We start from the raw sequence: 20,347 nt of genomic DNA on the forward strand, positions 1-20,347 counted from the left end.
TGCTAGTAAACGTAGCTAGCTAGCTTGCTGGATATACTTGTAATTTACATCTGTTTGGAATCCTCTTGCGTCATGCATACCATTTTGTGAAATTGAAATGCATCCACGGTCATAATCATAACCAATGTCAACCCTCATCAAATTATGTTACATAGTAAAATTATTTACAGTTGTTGATGGCCTTTCTAGGGAGTTTTTCCTAGCCACCGTGCTTCTACACTTGCATTGCTTGCTGTTTGGGGTTTTAGGCTGGGTTTCTGTACAGCACTTTGAGATATCAGCTGATGTACGAAGGGCTATATAAATAAATTTGATTTGATGTTACAAGTTTGTTAACAAGTTACAAATGCGAGGCGTGGCACATGACAAGTTAGCAGGTGTCAGGCTAACTAGTTAGCCAATTCCAGTCATGTCCTAATGTTTGCTAGTAAACCAAGTTTTAGGAGGCTGGTTGTAATGTTGTAGTTTGCTATTTAGTAGCTAGCCATATCTACGACTAAAAAGAGAATAGGTTAAACAATAGAGACAAAAAAATTGCAGATTGTAAAACGTTATTTTTGGTCATACCTATGGCTACCGGTAGATGTTTAGCTAACTTAGTTAGCTAGCTACCTAACGAGCGAAGTTAATAAACAGAAAAATAACTTGATTTCCCTCCCACAATAACACAGTAGTAAGTTAGCCAGCAATACACAATATGGGCTAACAAAAGTTAGCTAGATATCGTATTATGTCATCTGCCCTCATGCTGGCATCGGCCATAGCTGAGCTTCTAATGTTTGCTAAATCCAACCCTTTGTTTCAAATCAGCTATATTCAGTTTGAAGCATGTATGGTTGAATGTCACCATGTAGCTAATAGATGCTCCATCTTCGAATTCGTGTTGATGAGGGGAATCACTTGAAGCCATTGCATCTGGTCAGTTCATTCAGTTTTGCCCAAAGAATTGTTGTTAAGCCTCTTCTTCGAAAAAGCCCATCTTGGGAAAGGGACAGGGGCCAGAGCACGAAGCACCGCCCAACACAAGTTGTAGTCTTTCAGAGACTGAAAAAAATGTCTGCTCTTATATTTAACAATGAATCTGCTGATAGGAACATCGCTGAAAGACGTCTCTCTATCGAACAAGGACAACCATATCTGAACCCACAAACAGTTTAACAGCCTACGCCAAATGCCAAAGAGCTGGACTACATCAATACACCGCAAGGCGTCATAGGGTGCATCATTCTGCGGGGGAAGCCCTGACCTGCCTTCCTCCTGTGCAATTATGTGTGAAACATCTCACGGTCCTAGAAATGCCTCAGACATGATGACCACAAGTCCAGATTCCACAGGGTGAGATTCCCCTTTAACTCCCTCTCGTCAGGAGGAAACGTGTGTTGCTGGGCTTATTGGGACTACTTCGGAAGATTCAGATAGAAATGTGTTGTGCAGAAAGGGTATGTTCAATGCTTCTCTGCCATGTTATTGACCAGAATCATGTCTGCTCTGTATTGTATGTCTTTCTGTGACGCTCTAAACTTTGCACACACCTAATTTGAATAAGTTCTCTGGTCTCTTTGTTCCACACCCATCTATAATTACAGCTTTAATTCACTCTTATTACCTCTTTATAACCCATGTATTGCCCATTTATTACATGCATCAACCAACCAGGGTACAGCCTCTGACCACATTTGTTTTGTAGTTTTCTGCCTAATCGACTGTGTCGCCAATGACAAACAGTCTCCAGCAGGCAGACGGTGAGACCAAGGCAGGTGGATGTGAAAGAAAGGAGAGGAAGAAAATAAAGGAAATGGTTTGTATGGGTTAAAAGAGAAGTCTTCTGCCCAGAGGGACGACAAGGATGTTGATTTGAGACGCACCTTAATTGCCCATGAGGGGATAAATAAAGTTGAATTGAAGCCACTAGTACTTACTCTTTATCACCCTAAGTGGGCCGCCTTCAGGCTGAGGAGAGGGGGACAGAAACTCCACACCTTTAGATAGGCAGCAGTGGAGAGAGAGAGAAGAGGAGGAGAGCGAGAAGGGGACAGACAGCAGGTGTTCCGGAGGGCAGGAGAGGAGAGGAGAGAGGGATAGGACCATTGACCCAATTGAAGGAGGAAAAAGAGAGCTTGTTAGTAGACGACCGTAATATAAGACAGATGAGTGTCAAATTCAACAGGACAAATCAAATATGAGAACGTTTTCTCTCTATGGTTTGGACTATAGAGCGGCTGACATCATAGTGCTGACGCAACGCCCCAATGCTCTGGAATGGAACAATTGAACATATTGGAGTCTATTGACACTGGTTTTGCCATCTGTGAAACTAGTAAATGTAACATGAAAAAGAACATGTTCAGAATGGACTGCAGTTACAAGAGGAGAGAAGAAGCACAATGCCAGAAAGAAAGGAAGGGATAGTGAAAAATAGAGAGAAAGTGAAAGATAGCAGGAGTGATGACTCACTTCCTGAAGAGGAGGAGGGGCGTCGCTGGTTGGTGCTTGAGGAAGGGCTGTACTGGAAGGTGGGCATTTCTGAGGGCAATGGCGGGGGAGGAGGGGGTGCCGGGGTGGGATTGCTGATGGGGAGTGGGGGCAGGGGAGGAGGGAGGGGCAACTCTTCGGTGGTGCTGTTCTGTGGGCTGGGGGCGGGGCTGTCGGCTGACTCCTCCAATAACAGAGAACCCTGATTGGATCATAAAGAATAGAAAATGGTTAGTTCATATCCCACCAACCAAAACATATAACATGAGGAAAATGATAAGGGTTGCCTGTCCATCTTAAATATAAAGGGCTCCATTTTGACAGAGTTAAAATGCAGAGATTTCAAATACTTGATCGAAAGCATATTTTTTCATTGAATTGCCTACACGGTACAGTTATCTTTAAAACCAAATCAATCCCTTTCCATGGACATTGTGAAAAGAATAAATGCAGCTAAAATTGTGACACTTTTTTTTGGTAACATCTCCCCATTTTTGCACAGTCAAAACATCACCCATCCGGATCTTATTGTGATCTCATTCCTTGACAGCTGAGAGGAAGTTGTCATAATGGTAGGAGCCAATGAACCATATCACTCCTGTCTTCACAGAAATACCTGCTAAGACAGTCCACAGTAGCTGTGCTGTGCTGGGCCAATAACATTATTATAGTGGGAGGAGAGGGGGGGAGTAATACTGTGACAGATGTATGGTACTATAGTTGACTCTGAAATGACGGCTCAATTAAACATTTGCTGTCTTAAATCTACACAAAGACATTACACCCAGCGGGAATAATAATTGAGTTAATCTAGTGTCCTTCTGGGGTGTGGGGGGCATCTGTTGCTGTGAGGAATAGAGTAATAGCCCCCCACCCCTCCGCACCACCCCCCACTACAGCCTGACAGTGACACTAACACAGCTGTTACAGAGTTAATGGACCGTGACATTTAACCCCTTTCCTCCTCCTCTTTTTACACGCGTGCCTGTCATTATGCCCCTCTTCCCCTATAATGAGGGGTCTCACGGGGGTCGCTCTCCAGCACGTGCCGGGCCCCAGCTGGCGATAATGATTAGACGTGGGGCGCCATCTGTCCTGTCCTTGGGGACGTGTAGGGGTTAGGAAGCCCCACGGAGTTCCTAATTGGCTCAATGTAGATTACACCAAGCTGATACCCATGAGATTTTGGGCCGCTCCCTGGGGGGCCTGTTGACTGTGCGTGCAAGACCTGATTGATCCGTGTCTGTGGAACTATTTGTCTGCTCAATTGTTTCTTCTGTGTTGACCGCAAAAATGGACATTTAGCTTATTTTATTTATTTGAGACAATATTCTTTAGGTTTAGTGAGTACAACAAAACCATAAGGTTTATACAAATTCAAGTCTGCATTTAAAGCATTTAATTTCCCTGGTAGTGATGACCAAAGTGTACACTAGTTGTCCTCCTTGCCTTTTCAAATCAGAGACTAAATTATAAATCAAATCAAATCAAATTTATTTGTCACATACACATGGTTAGCAGATGTTAATGCGAGTGTAGCGAAATGCTTGTGCTTCTAGTTCCGACAATGCAGTAATAACGAACAAGTAATCTAACTAACAATTCAAAAAAAAACTACTGTCTTATACACAGTGTAAGGGGATAAAGAATATGTACATAAGGATATATGAATGAGTGATGGTACAGAGCAGCATAGGCAAGATACAGTAGATGATATCGAGTACAGTATATACATATGAGATGAGTATGTAAACCAAGTGGCATAGTTAAAGTGGCTAGTGATACATGTATTACATAAGGATGCAGTCGATGATATAGAGTACAGTATCTACGTATGCATATGAGATGAATAATGTAGGGTAAGTAACATTATATAAGGTAGCATTGTTTAAAGTGGCTAGTGATATATTTACATCATTTCCCATCAATTCCCATGATTAAAGTGGCTGGAGTAGAGTCAGTGGCATTGACAGTGTGTTGGCAGTAGCCACTCAATGTTAGTGGTGGCTGTTTAACAGTCTGATGGCCTTGAGATAGAAGCTGTTTTTCAGTCTCTCGGTCCCAGCTTTGATGCACCTGTACTGACCTCGCCTTCTGGATGACAGCGGGGTGAACAGGCAGTGGCTCGGGTGGTTGATGTCCTTGATGATCTTTATGGCCTTCCTGTAGCATCGGGTGGTGTAGGTGTCCTGGAGGGCAGGTAGTTTGCCCCCGGTGATGCGTTGTGCAGACCTCACTACCCTCTGGAGAGCCTTACGGTTGAGGGCGGTGCAGTTGCCATAACAGGCGGTGATACAGCCCGCCAGGATGCTCTCGATTGTGCATCTGTAGATGTTGTTGCCTACCCTCACCACCTGGGGGCGGCCCGTCAGGAAGTCCAGTACCCAGTTGCACAGGGCGGGGTCGAGACCCAGGGTCTCGAGCTTGATGACGAGCTTGGAGGGTACTATGGTGTTGAATGCCGAGCTGTAGTCGATGAACAGCATTCTCACATAGGTATTCCTCTTGTCCAGATGGGTTAGGGCAGTGTGCAGTGTGGTTGAGATTGCATCGTCTGTGGACCTATTTGGGCGGTAAGCAAATTGGAGTGGGTCAAGGGTGTCAGGTAGGGTGGAGGTGATATGGTCCTTGACTAGTCTCTCAAAGCACTTCATGATGACGGGTAGTCGTTTAGCTCAGTTACCTTAGCTTTCTTGGGAACAGGGACAATGGTGGCCCTCTTGAAGCATGTGGGAACAGCAGACTGGTATAGGGATTGGTTGAATATGTCCGTAAACACACCGGCCAGCTGGTCTGCGCATGCTCTGAGGGCGCGGCTGGGGATGCCGTCTGGGCCTGCAGCCTTGCGAGGGTTAACACGTTTAAATGTCTTACTCACTTCGGCTGCAGTGAAGGAGAGACCGCATGTTTTCGTTGCAGGCCGTGTCAGTGGCACTGTATTGTCCTCAAAGCGGGCAAAAAAGTTGTTTAGTCTGCCTGGGAGCAAGACATCCTGGTCCGTGACTGGGCTGGGTTTCTTCCTGTAGTCCGTGATTGACTGTAGACCCTGCCACATGCCTCTTGTGTCTGAGCCGTTGAATTGAGATTCTACTTTGTCTCTGTACTGGCGCTTAGCTTGTTTGATAGCCTTGCGGAGGGAATAGCTGCACTGTTTGTATTCAGTCATGTTACCAGACACCTTGCCCTGATTAAAAGCAGTGGTTCGCGCCTTCAGTTCCACACGAATGCTGCCATCAATCCACGGTTTCTGGTTGGGGAATGTTTTAATCGTTGCTATGGGAACGACATCTTCAACGCACGTTCTAATGAACTCGCACACCGAATCAGCGTATTCGTCAATGTTGTTGGCTGACGCAATACGAAACATCTCCCAGTCCACGTGATGGAAGCAGTCTTGGAGTGTGGAGTCAGCTTGGTCGGACCAGCGTTGGACAGACCTCAGCGTGGGAGCTTCTTGTTTTAGTTTCTGTCTGTAGGCAGGGATCAACAAAATGGAGTCGTGGTCAGCTTTTCCGAAAGGGGGGCGGGGCAGGGCCTTATATGCGTCGCGGAAGTTAGAGTAACAATGATCCAGGGTCTTTCCACCCCTGGTTGCGCAATCGATATGCTGATAAAATTTAGGGAGTCTTGTTTTCAGATTAGCCTTGTTAAAATCCCCAGCTACAATGAATGCAGCCTCCGGATAAATCGTTTCCAGTTTGCAGAGAGTTAAATAAAGTTCGTTCAGAGCCATCGATGTGTCTGCTTGGGGGGGGATATATACGGCTGTGATTATAATCGAAGAGAATTCTCTTGGTAGATAATGCGGTCTACATTTGATTGTGAGGAATTCTAAATCAGGTGAACAGAAGGATTTGAGTTCCTGTATGTTTCTTTCATCACACCATGTCACGTTGGCCATAAGGCATACGCCCCCGCCCCTCTTCTTACCAGAAAGATGTTCGTTTCTATCCGCGCGATGCGTGGAGAAACCCGCTGGCTGCACCGCTTCGGATTGCGTCTCTCCAGTGAGCCACGTTTCCGTGAAACAGAGAACGTTACAGTCTCTGATGTCCCTCTGGAATGCTACCCTTGCTCGGATTTCATCAACCTTGTTGTCAAGAGACTGGACATTGGCAAGAAGAATGCTAGGGAGTGGTGCACGATGTGCCCGTCTCCGGAGTCTGACCAGAAGACCGCTTCGTTTCCCTCTTTTTCTGAGTCGTTTTTTGGGTCGCTGCATGGGAACCATCCCGTGGCGCTGGTTGTAAGGCAGAACACAGGATCCGCATCGCGAAAAACATATTCGTACTGGTGGTGAGTTGACGCTGATCTTATATTCAGTAGTTCTTCTCGGCTGTATGTGATGAAACCTAAGATGACCTGGGGTACTAGTGTAAGAAATAACACGTAAAAAAACAAACTGCATAGTTTCCTAGGAACGCGAAGCGAGGCGGCCATCTCTGTCGGCGCCGGAAGGAGACCCCTGGCCTATCAGTGACACGAAGGCATCCATTAAATGCCAGGGAACAATTCAAACTAGGGATGCACGAAATATCGGTGAGCATATCGGAATCGGCCGATATTAGCAAAAAATCCAACACATCGGCCCGATGTCTAGTTTAACGCCGATGTGCAAAACCGATGCCAAAGCTGACGTGCGTACGTATATAATGTAAGTAGATGACGTAATGACGCCATGAAAAATACAGTGCTACACAGAACAAAAGCAGAAATACTAAGCGCACACTTCCAACAACTAAACAAGTTCAAGTTGAGCAGTCATTTGAAAGAGTTGAGCGAGAAAACTCAAAAGGTGAAATCCATTAACGCCATGATAATGGAATTCATTATGCTACTTGCTATGGGCGTCACGATGACATTTGGACCAGCGATGTCAGCCCCATCAGCATGCTGAGTCTGATAGCACAGTGGGTCGACAAGGATTTCGTACTGAGGAAGATTGTATTGCTCAAGAATGTGCTGGTTCTCATACCGCTGCTGCCATTTCAATGGCATTTGAGAACATGTTTGAAACATGAACACACTTCTAGCGCCATTTGAACAACTGACTCGGGAAATAAGCTCATCAACTGCGTCTGCAGCAGACGTGGTACCCTCTGTCATGGCATTGAAACGCCTGCTCAACAAAACTGCCCACAGGCCGTGGGGGTAAAACCTACAAAAGTACCCGAGGCTGTGAACAAGGGATTCAGTGGTGTTCTCTGAGCCTCTTTACTGTCGCCACCATGCTCAATGCTTGGTACAAGGACCGCTAATTCGATGCGGACAAGAAACAGGGTTTAACGTGAAGTGTTACATAGACAGCTGGACAAGATGGAAACGGACACGGTGACAGTGCGCACAGACGAAGAGAGACCACAGACAGAGCTGAAACTTCACTACTTGACATGTATGATGAAATCCTGGTTGAGAATGAACAATGAAACAGCACAGCAAGTAAGTGAAAGAAACAGGGTTTGATTATGTTTTACTGGTAATGGGGACATACCTAAACACAGACAAATAACTTTTTGGTCAGTGTGGTGTGTGTAACCTTTATTTAACTAGGCAAATCAGTTATGAACAAATTCTTATTTACAATGACGGCCTACCCTCTGCCAAACCCGTACGATGCTGGGCCAATTGTGCGCCGCTCTATGGGACTCCCAATCATGGCCGGATGTGAAACAGCCTGGATTCAAACCAGGGACTGTAGTGATGCCTGATGCATTGAGATAATAAAGGTTAAATCAATTAAAATTTTTACCAGGAAGGGCACTGGCCAAGATAGGCAGCACCAAGTCATTACAAAAAAAATACAGACAGACAACATGAAAAACTACAAGTAATCTAGTAAAAACCATTGAATTCACAAGAGAATAAAATAGCAAATTAAAAACATTGACAGGTCAGGGAAACAGCCTCAAAATCCTTCATCAGTGATTTAAAAACACCAATCGGGACAAGTTCTTCCAGTTTAAAAGTATTTTGTAAGGTGTTCCAAAACGATGGCGCAGAGTACATGAAAGCCCCTTTACCAAATTCAGTTTGGACATTTGGAACAGTTAGTAGGATAAAGTCCAGCGAAAGAAGAGACTACCCACCACATTTCTGAACAATAAAAATGCCCAAATTAAAAGGTGGTAAACCTAAAATAGCTTTGTAAATAAAAGTATACCAGTGCCTGAGCCTAGGAGTGACTAGAGAAGGCCAGCAAACCCTGGTATAGAAAGTGCAGTGGTGCGTAAGGGTTTTGCAGTTTAAAATAAATCTCAAAGTGCCATGGTAAAGAGTGTCAATTGATCTCAAACACTGAGCGGAAGCATTCATATATAATATCCCCATAGTCTAGTAAAGGCATAAATGTAGCTGAAAACAGGCCTTATTCCTAAAATAAAATCCCAATTTCAGCTTCTGAAAGATAGTAATAAGTGAACGGTTCAGAGGTCTATTTCTTGCATTAGAAAACACCATTAGTTTAGTTTTGTCAGTATTGAGGATAAGCTTCAATTGACACAAGACAAGGTATGTTGAACAGTATAAAAAGCAGTTTGCATGTTCTGGAAAGCTTTTGTAAGAGACGAGGCACAACAGTAAATAACAGTATCATCAGCATAAAAATGGAGTTGTGCATTTTGGACACTTTTGTCTAAATAATTTATATAAATAGTGAATAAGAGAAGACCAAGTACAGAGCCTTGGGGCACACCATTAAAGACAGACAATTTAACAGACATAAGCCCATCAAATTGAGTGCATTGAGTTCTATCATGGTTAGGTAAACCATGCAACTGCATGCTCTGAAAGACCTACACTCGACAATCCCTGCCTTAGTATAGCATGATCAACTGTATCAAAAGCCTTACAGAAATCAATAAAAAGTGAGACACAGTGCTGTTTTTTGTCAAGGGCTTCAGTGATATAATTTAAAACCTTCATGGCTGCTGTAATTGTGCTATGCTTCTTCCTGAAGCCCGATTGGTACATTGATAAAATAGAGTTAGTAAATAAAAACTATTTTAGCTGTTAACTCAAGTATTTTCACCAGGGGTGACAGCTTTGAGATTGGCCTATAATTATTTAAAAGAGTTGGATCTCCCCCAGTTAAAAGTGGTAGGACAAATGCTGATTTCCAGATCTTTGGAATTTCATTACATTCCAGGGTTAGATTGAACAGATATGTAAGTGGTTCAGCTATGAAATCAGCTGCCAAATTTAAAAAGCAGGGATCCAAAACATCAGGACCTGCAGGCTTTATCTGATCTAAGGATTTCAGGGCTTCATGTACGACCTGCACTGAGAATGGCAAAAAGCTAAAAGTTTGACCAGCTCTCACTGGTTCATCCACACAGGGTTGTACAGAGACAGAGGACACTGAATCAAACAGCCTACCAGATGATACAAAGTGCTCATTGAAACAATTCAGCATTTTTTGTTTTTTTCCAGCAACAGAGTCCTTCAAAACACATGACGGTAATTCATTAACATTACTGTTACCAGACATAGACTTAATAGCCTTCCAAAACTTTCTAGGGTCATTCAGGTTATCAGTGGTAAGACATAAAATATTCAGACTTGGCCTTCCTGAGAAGAAAAGAACACTTGTTTCGTAACTGCCTAAAAATAAGCCAATCAGCATCAGAACGTGATTTCCTTGCTTTAGCCCAGGCTAGATTACGGTTGTGAATAATACAAGACAGCTCAGAAGAAAACCATGGATTAACTCGCCCTTTAACCCTGAACCTGCGGAATGGGGCATGTTTGTTTATTATTTGGAAGAAAACATAATGAAATAATTTCCAGGCAGTTTCCACATCAGGGATAAACTCAATCTGCTCCAGTCAAAATAAAACAATTCATGAAAGAAAGCCTGCTCATTAAAACTCTTCAGATTTCTCTTACGAATAAAACGTGGGTTTGTTTTAGGAACCTTAGTATTTCTAACAGCAACAACAGCACAATGGTCACTTAAATCATTACAAAAAACACCAACCGCAGAATATTTATGTGGAACATTTGTCAATATCAAATCAATCAGGGTAGATTGATCTGGGCATTTAAGATTTGGGCGAGTGGGTGAGTTAATCAACTGGGTAGGATTCATAGAATTACAAAAAAAAATTAAATCATCAGACACAGGCTTTAACCAACACCAGTTGAGATCACCAATCAAGATCATTTCACTGTAAAGAAGTTTAGACATAAGGTGCGTCAAAGAAGAAAATGCATCACCGAGAGCAGAGGGGGGTCTATGACAGCCAATCACAGTTATAGAGAGTTATAGAGAGACCCTTTGAAACGTCAATATTCAAAGCAAGAAATTCCAACTGTTTACATAGTTTCAGACTTTGCCACACTTACAGGGAATTTAGTTTTTACATATATATGTGGGGGTGTGGCTATATATATATATATATATATAGCCACACCCCCAAATTTCTTAACTCGTTCAGTGTGATTAACATTGTAACCACTTATACAAATATCCTTATCAAAAACAGACTTGCTGAGCCAGGTTTCAGAAAACACAATTATATCAGCATCAGTTGATTTAGCCCAAATCCTAACCCCATCAATTTTTGACAACAGGCTGCGTACATTTAAATGAAAAATACCAAAACCAGATCTTGATTTAAAATCAGAGGGGGTTTGGAGACATTGCATATCAGGGCCAGGGTTAGGTTGCACGTTACCTGATATCAACAAAAGAAGAATAACTAGGCACCTCGGTTTAATAACATTGTACGGCTTCTCTTTTTTAAGAGACCTACTGCAAGCGAATTCTCCAAGTGAGTTTCCAGACAATACAAAACAGTCACTTAAAACCATTAGACTTTGGTAGTGACACAAATTCGTACTGTTCACATCATGCCACAAATACATCGGCACTTGGATGAGTGGGCCGAGTGAAAAAGAGCGAGTTCCTGCAGACAAAATGTCTAATGGACGGGAGGGCACATTGTCAGATGTCCTCACCCAGCAGCAATGTTCGTTTTCTCCAGAGTTCAGTAAAGTCAGTGCACAAAGCAACAACACGAAAATTGTAATTTTCTCTGACAAAAAAATTAGAGGCCAACGAAGGTACGGGGAGAGAGGGACAGCGTGTATGTATGAGTCTGAATGTGAGTGTTTGCGCATGTGAGTAGATTGGGTGTTGAGGTCGATAGAGAGAACGTTGAGATTGTTGAGCTGCCACTGACAGCCAGGCGAAGAGCAAAAAAGGAGCAGCTTGGACGAGACACTCCGCAGACGAAGGAGGAACTCAGGCCAGCCAGAGCTAGGGTTACTTTGGTAAACTTCAAGTAATGAAGTGTCGAGTTGAGGACCCGTGATCTTTACACCAGCAAAAACAAAATAGTTTGCACTACACAACAACGAAGTTACGCAACCATAAATCATTTGGTTATTAGTAGGTTAAAATGTACTAGTCACAGACAAACGACTTGACATGCTGTCATCTTGGAAATGGATATATTTCAAAATCAATGATGTTATGGAAGATGACCAGGGGCCAGCGGGCAGTCATCCTCCTGCAGCTGTAAGTTCAAATCACCATGCAGTGCCTTAGACCGCTGTGTCTGTGTGTGTGTGTGTGTGTGTGTGTGTGTGTGTGTGTGTGTGTATGTGTGCGTTTAACTATTTAACTGTGGCCTCCTGAGTGGTGCAGTGCATCGCAGTGCTAGCTGTGCCACTAGAGATTCTGGGTTTGAGTCCAGGCTCTGTTGCAGCCGGCCAGGACCGGGACACCCATGGGGCGGCGCACAATTGGCCCAGCGTCGTCCGGGTTAGGGGAGGGTTTGGCCGACAGGGACATCCTTGTCCCATTGCGCACTAGCGACTCCTGTGGTGGGCCGGGCGCAGTGCACGCTGACACCGTCGCCAGGTGTATGGTGTTTCCTCCGACACATTGGTGCGGCTGGCTTCCGGGTTAAGTGGGCTGTTGGTGAGTTGGATGTGCTCTGTGTCAAAAAGTAGTGCGGCTTGCTTGGGTTGTGTTTTGGAGGACGCACGGCTCTCAACCTTCACCACTCCTGAGTCAGTATGGGAGTTGCATCGATGAGACAAGACTAACTACCAATTGGATACTACAAAATTGGGCAAAAAAGGGGTAAAACATTTATTTTTTTAAAGAACTGTACTAGAATGCTTAAAAAGGCCACAAAAATGTAAAATATCAATATTGGGTTTTTTTGGGCAAGGAAAATATTGGATATCGGTTTCGGCCAAAAATGTCATATCGGTGCATACCTAATTCAAAGCATAGCAATACTGCAGCCCTTAAGCCCTTACTGCAGCCCCCAAAACAAATGTCTCCCTCTTCTACAGTGAAAACACTATGGTCCTGGAGTGGCTTGTGTTCCAGCCCAGTACACCTGTTGATCAACTAATCATGGTCTTAGGCTGGACAACGATTAGTTTAAATCAGGTCTATAGTGCTGGCCTGGAACAAAAGCCTGCACATCCAGTTTGCTCTGCAGGACTGAAGTTGGAGAAGCCTGGTTGTCTGGTCCTGTTTACCTCCTTGTTAGGCACCATGGTTCGGACCCCACGGTAGTCGACCGTGTCGCTACCCAGGGCTTTGTAGTAGTCCCCCGTGCTGGGCTGCTTATTGAAGTTTCGAGACTTTCTGTTGGAGTCCACCCGGTGCAGCCTATCCTGGTTCTCTTCTGGAGTCAGTTGCTGGGTAGAAACAAGGGAGGGGCCAATGAGCAGTGAGTAAATAAATATGTTTGGGTTTGCGTGTTGTTTTTTTTGGCTTGCCATTTGGGTCTTTTGAAATACCGACAGTGTGGCCAAATGTGGCGTTTGGTAGCTGTGTGGAAGGAAGACTGAGCTATAAAAGCTAGGGTAGTTAAAAAGTAGGAGTAAGATATTTTAAGTGATCAGATAGTCTTTTGTTCTATATGATATATGTTTAGGCAAACAGTCGCAAAGCGTAGAACACAGAACATTCACAAAATAAAAATAAGTCTTAATCGCCTAACATGAAACCGATCTCCACAAAAAGGACATTGTGTTTTGTCGACATTTGAGGGTAAAAAAGATATAGTGTCACCTCTGGAGGATTCAGAGCAGAAGCAGCTTTAACAGCACCAGGAACAAAAAGTAGTTTCGTCTTTGCCTCTGGGTTAAAGCATCACCATTAATATTGCACAAAAGCCTTTGGGATCAAAGAAAATAAGATTTCACATTTACACAGTTCCTGTTTGAGGTAAGAGAGCCCTGTCGTGACCTCCCAGGAGGGGACAGAGATCAGTAACATGGCCCTCTACTCCATCTCGGGGCTGCTCCCTTACCCATTCCTAGCTCTCTAGGCCACCTGTTGAGAAGAAAGCTCAGACTTCTGACAACAGTTTATCCGAAAGGACCCATGTTTCAAAGATAGCTAGGCCTTTTCATGATATTATGGTAGTCCAGGGTTGGGGACAATTCCATTTCAATTCAATCAGTTCGGGAAGTAAAAATGTAGTGCTTTTCCACCTGTCTTTTTGGGGGTAGAGTATTTACCTAATGCAAACTATTGCATTAAAACTATTTACATTGCAAGTTTGACTCTAGCAAAAGCTGGGATGCGTCTGACTTTTCTTTCCATCTCCTCAACTCAGTTAAGCCACTTTTGGCCAGGCTTACTCAATGTGGGGAGCCTAAGGGTGATTGCTAAGGGTGATAGCCTAAACATGTTGCACTGTACAAAACAACACATGGCACCCAAGCAGCAGTTTGAGGTAAAAACTGTTTCTTCTTATGGGTTCTGTACTTATCACTATAGACATAAATATCTATACACACACAGAGTAACCAACCAGATACAGGATTATGCAATATTACTAAGTGTTATGCACATCATCATCTGCACATCTATCACTCCAGTGTTAATGCTAAATTGTAATTATGTTCACCTCTATGGCCTATTTATTGCCTTACCTCCCTACTCTTCTACATTTGCACACACTGTATATAGATTTTTCTATTGTGTTATTGACTGTACGTTTGTTTATTCCATGTGTAACTCTGTGTTGTTGAATGTTTCGCACTGCTTTGCTTTATCTTGGCCAGGTCTCAGTTGTACATGAGAACTTGTTCTCAACTGTCCTACCTGGTTAAATAAAAAGGTGAAATAAAATATACATATTTTAAAAAAAATGGCTGTTGAGTAGATCATTGTAGAAGCCATCAGATCAACTTCCTCAATTCAGACACCCACTTTTCCTGTCAAATCTCACCAAAACAAAAGCATCACAATTGCCGTCGCCATTTAAATTTGCATTGCATTCATTTAGTTTTCAAAAGGAACCGTGGCAAAAGCTAGAGACATTCAACAGATCAATAAATTGTCAAATCTAAGACCGGCAGAAATAATTGACCGACGTCCCCAACGTCAGTGACCTCTTCCCCTTTGTATTGTCCTGTTGTTTCTTCTTTTCTCTTGTCCTTTGTGGCTTCATGGGTGTTTCTGCATTGTTGGCTCACGTCTGCGGTCAAAGACGAGGTCCCCAAGCAGCACTTTGTGAAGTGTGGGTGTGCCCGTGCATACACACAGCGGGTAATGCATTTTACGTCATGAATCTTGTTCTGGGGCAGCTCTGCAGAGTGGTCACTATTTAGCACAGCCATAAAACCTTATTTTAAACATAACCACACTGCAAACCCTAATGCCTAACCCCAACAAAGTCTAAGACCAAAAAGCTAATTTTTGTTTTGACATTTTTGAATTTGAATTGTTTATTTATTTAACCTTTATTTAACCAGGTAGGCAAGTTGAGAACAAGTTCTCATTTGCAACTGAGACCTGGCCAAGATAAAGCACAGCAGTTTGACACATACAACACAGAGTTACACATGGAATAAACAAACATAGTCAATAATACAGTAGAAAACTCTATATACAGCATGTAAGGCAATAAATAGGCCATGGTGGCAAAGTAATTGCAATATAGCAATTAAAACACTGGAATGGTAGGATGTGCAGAAGATGAATGTGCAAGTTGAGATACTGGGGTGCAAAAGAGCTAGATAAATGAATAAATAAATACAGTATGGGGATGAGGTAGATTGGATGGGCTATTTACAGATGAGCTATGTACAGAGGCAGTGATCTGTGAGCTCAGGTCAAGACCTTTTACAACATAGCCAATTTTGGACTTTGCAGCTGGTCTATCTAAAGGGGTAATTGCTCAGTTCTGTGTCCAGGACAAGACTATAACCACCCTCAACACCTCCCACCACACGGACAGACCCAGTTATCCGTGTTCAAGCTGTTTCAGTCTTTTGTCTTTACTTTACTGTGGTCAGCGTGGTCATGCTGTGGCATACATCTAGTTTGCATGGGCAACTACTAGATTAGATCTACGGTTGGCTTCTCATGGTTGCAGAAGCAATGAGCATTTAAGTGTCCCATCATACATTGTAAATAATTTCATATTAAAGATATGAGCAAGTATGGTCCCATGTTTCATGAGCTGAAATAAAAGATTCAAGAAGTGTTACCTACACACAAAAAGCTTATTTTCTCAAACTTTTATTTATATCCCTGTTAGTGAGCATTTCTCCTTTGTCAAGATAATACATCCATCTGACAGGTGTGGCATATCAAGTAGTGGATTAAACAGCATGATCATTACACAGGTGCACCTTGTGCTGGGGAGAATAAAAGGCCACTATAATGTACAATGCCACAGATGTCTCATGTTGAGGGAGTGTTCAATTGGCATGCTGTCTGCAGGAATGTCCACCAAAGCTGTTGACAGATAATTTTGTTAATTTCTCTACCATGAAACACCTCTAACGTCATTATAGAGAATTTGGCAGTACGTCCAACTGGCCTCACCACAGCAGACCACGTATAACCACGCCAGCCAAGGACCTCCACATCCGGCGGGATGGGATGGTCCGAGACCTGCCACGCGGACAGCTGATTAAACTGTGGGTTTGAACAACCAACAAATTTCTGAACAAACTGTCAGAAACAGTCTCAGGGAAGCTCATCCGTGTGCTCGTTGTCCTCACCAGGGTCTTGACCTAATTGAAGTTCGGTGTCATAACCAACTTCAGTGGGCAAATGCTCACCTTCAATGGCCACTGGCATGCTGGAGAAGTGTGCGCTTCACACACATCCAAACCTAACCTAGCCATTTCCAAGACAGCCATTTCCAAGTTCAAGACGATTTAAGTCAACTTTAACTCGGCCACTCAGGAACATTACATGTTGTCTTGGTAAGCAAGTCCATTGTAGATTTGTCCTTGTGTTTTAGGTTATTGTACTGTTGAAAGGTGAATTCGTCTCCCAGTGTCTGTTGGAAAGCAGACTGAACCTCTAGGATTTTACCTGTGCTTATAGCTATATTCTGTTTATTTTTATCCCCAACAAACTCCCTAGTCCTTGCTGAAGACAAGCATACCCATAACATGATGCAGCCATCACCATGGTTTAAAATTTGAAGAGTGGTACTCAGTGATATGTTGTGTTGGATTTGCCCCAAACTTAATGCTTTGTATTCAGGACAAAAAGTTCATTTCTTTGCCACATTGCAGAATTACTTTAGTGGCTTGTTGCAAACAGGATGCATGTTTTGGAATATTTTTATTCTGTACAGTCTTCTTTCTTTTCACTGTCATTTAGGTTAGTATTGTGGAGTAACGACAATGTTGTTGACACATCTTCAGTTCTCATATTACAACCATTACACTCTTTAAAATCACCATTGGCGTCATGGTGAAATCCCTGAGCAGATTCCTTTCACTCCGGCAACTGAGTTAGGAAGGACGCCTGTAACTCTGTAGTGACTGTGTGTATTGATACACCATCCAAAGCCTAATTAATAACTTCACCATGCTCATAGTGAGATTCAGTGTCTTCTTGTAAAATGTTTACACTTCCACCCTTCTTTGTAAGGCAAAAAAAACACCCTGGTCTTTGTGGTTTAATCTGTGCTTGAATTTCACTACTCGATTGAGGGACCTTATAGATAATTGTATGTGTGGGGTACAGAGATTGGGTAGTCATGAAAAATCCTGTTAACCACTAACTTATGTGACTTGTTAAGACCTGTGAAACAGCAGAAACAAGAGATGAACTGATTTTGTACAGCCATGTATACACAATTTCCTTTGTACAGCCATGAAAACCTGCATTCACAATTACCTTTGTCAACTGAAGGCTCTGAGTGTACCATATCCTAATATGGAGTGGGGTAAGCTGGTCCTAGATCTGTATCTGAACTGTAGCTAAATTGTATCGGCGCTTCAGCTGTTTGAGCTTTTTGTTCTTATGGCTAATGGTCTGTTTGATCAGCTTACTGCACTGTGCTAGGATATTATCTTAGCGTGGCATCGAAAGGCAACCCTCTGTGAGGACTTGGCCATTTGTCACCAGCACCCAGAGAAAAAAACCTGGCGTCGGTGTCAGTGTGCACTGCCCGCCACAGGAGTCGCTAGTGCGCAATGGGACAAGGACATCTCTGCCGGCCAAATCCCCCCCGAAACCGGACAACGCTGGGCCAATTGTGCCTGGACTCGAACCCAGAATCTCTAGTGGTACAGCTAGCACTGCCTTGGACCACTGCGTGACTGGGGAGGCCTGGACAGCCATTTTTTTTCAATGGCATCGAATGGTTAGGTTGAGAGGAAATTGATCTTAATTCCTGATTACGGCATGTTCTCTCAATGGACACAGAAGTCTTCAAAAAAGCTTCTTAATTAATAGGACTGCATGTACAAGTGACTTAATAGTGTGTGTGTGTGTGTGTGAGAGAGAGAGATTAGGGTTAGTGTGTGAGACAACATGAAGCCTTGTGTGTGTGCAAGTGAGAGCTTGACAGTGTGTGTGCGCGCATTTTAATCTCTACACCAGGGATTGGTTAATAAAAACAACAGGACTGTGTCCCTTGAGGAACTTGAGTTGTGCCCTTCTGCTTTTCACCAGTAAAGGAAGAGAGAATGCTCACCACCTCCTCCACGTGCCTCAGGTTGCTCTTCGCCTTCAGATAGATATCGGCTGAGTCCGCGGGGGGCTGTGGCAGAGGGTATTCGGGGGGAGGCAGGAGCGGTTGGGAGGGGGAGTCAGGGGGAGGGGGCGTTGGCAAGGCCAGCAGGGGTGGGGGAGACGGCTGAGCGGTGGCGGCGGGCTCCTTGCACTTGGGAGCTCCGGGCTCCACGTCAGGGTTGAGCATATCCGTGTAAGTATGCATGTCATTTATGGCCGACTCCGCTGGGCCTCCGCCTGCGACAAGGACACAATGGGTCAGGGGTGAGATGGATGAGGTAGCTATAGAAATAGCTAGAATTCCTTGAACAGATATCACCATTCAAGTCAATGGGTGGGTGATGGGTGGACTAACAGCTGTTCTAGGAGTTCTATTTCTAAGGACATAGAAACACCCAGGTTGGGTATTGCACATTATAGCTGTTGAATGATTTTGTTTCATCCACATGCTTTGCGCACCTGGAAAAGCACTATAAAATCCATTACCTTTTTCTAATAATAGTGCAGGTGTGGAACAAAAGCCTGAACACCCAGTAGCTCTCCAGGATTGCATTTGGAGACACTTGGTTTGGATGCAGTGGTTGATTCACAAACAGATTATTTATCCTACCTGCCACTAGAGGGAAGCACTAGTATGGAGCGCTGTTGTGGCATCATACAAAGGAATGCAAATTGTTACATGGAATTTGTTCCAGTCTGATGAGTGGTGGTAGTTCCCACAATTGTTATGATAATAGTGTACACATTACCAAATCAAAAATGTCATGTTTGGGGTCACACACACACTCTAAAATTGGCGAAAGGGCAAACTGTTTTTCCATACCAGGCAAGGAAAAATCCTACAAATAGTGTATTCATAGATCCTGGCACCGATTGCCTCAACATAGCATGAACATGACTATTTTTTTCCCCTGTGTAATCTTAACTATTGTCCTTAATTCAATTTTCCTATAGTTCAATCCAGCTAGTTCAGAAAGTTAATGTGTGTGAGGGAGCGTGTGTGTGTGCACACACGAGTGTGGTGTGTGTGTAATCTGGGGTGTGGGCTGGGGTGCGTGTGGGGTGCATGTGTGTGAAATCTGGAGTGTGGGCTGGGGTGCGTGTGTGTGAAATCTGGGGTGTGGGCTGGGGTGGGTGTGGGGTGCGTGTTTGTGAAAGCTGGGGTGCGTGTGTGGTGCGTGTGTATGTGGGGTGGGGTGCGTGTGTGGTGCGTGTGTATGTGGGGTGGGGTGCGTGTGTATGTGTGTGTGACTGACCGGTGGGGGCTCGTGATGAAGGGGGTGAGCCGCTCTGCTTTTCTCCCATGCTACACTGGCTGGAGTTAGCTGAGTCGTAGTTGGACAGGGTGCTGGAGGGCGAGCCCATGTCGAAGTGGGCCGGTTGCTGGGTCTGCCGCGACCCCGCTGGGGACATTGTGTTGTTGGGGGATGACAGGCCCATGTTGGGCTGCTTGCTGTACTCCAGGTCGGCCGATGGATCCCTGGAAAGCACGCGGTGCGCCATACTCTGGATAAGACAACCATAACGAGGGGTTAACAAAACAAGGTCAACCAGGAACCGGGGGAGGGCAACCTAACGTAGACTGAAAAGGTACATTTCCTGAAGAAAATGAGTGTGCTTGCTTGTCTTGGGGTGTGTTCAGTGAAGTCAAACATTTTGAATGTTATATATCGAAATGTAACAGAGTTGACATGACTTCCTATTCTACACAACGATAATCATATCTCTTACACATGATACATTTCTATCTTGCTCTACATACTCAAGTTGTACAACTTACTGTACAATGGTTCCTCCTTTAAAAGTTGCGTCACACTGCGAGACACCTTGCATGCTGCTGCAGCATTCTGTGGCACATTATGTATTTGTCAACCATTTCTTCTGTTACTGCAAGTTATTGCTAGTTTGACC

General features: G+C 43.9%; 1 protein-coding gene across 1 annotated transcript in view; it reads right to left on the bottom strand.

The window, feature by feature from the left end:
- The window catches only part of LOC109881958 (espin-like), a 147,001-nt gene that overhangs the window by 83,888 nt on the left and 42,766 nt on the right, over positions 1-20,347 (bottom strand). The window contains exons 6-9 of the mRNA XM_031804181.1: positions 19,693-19,942; positions 18,399-18,673; positions 12,973-13,134; positions 2,455-2,674 (exon numbers count right to left, since the gene is read on the bottom strand). Coding sequence (XP_031660041.1) covers positions 2,455-2,674; positions 12,973-13,134; positions 18,399-18,673; positions 19,693-19,942 — 907 coding nt within the window. The remainder of the gene's footprint in view (positions 1-2,454; positions 2,675-12,972; positions 13,135-18,398; positions 18,674-19,692; positions 19,943-20,347) is intronic.

Source organism: Oncorhynchus kisutch, linkage group LG24 (assembly GCF_002021735.2).
Source record: "Oncorhynchus kisutch isolate 150728-3 linkage group LG24, Okis_V2, whole genome shotgun sequence".
Classification (NCBI taxonomy): Eukaryota; Metazoa; Chordata; class Actinopteri; order Salmoniformes; family Salmonidae; genus Oncorhynchus; species Oncorhynchus kisutch.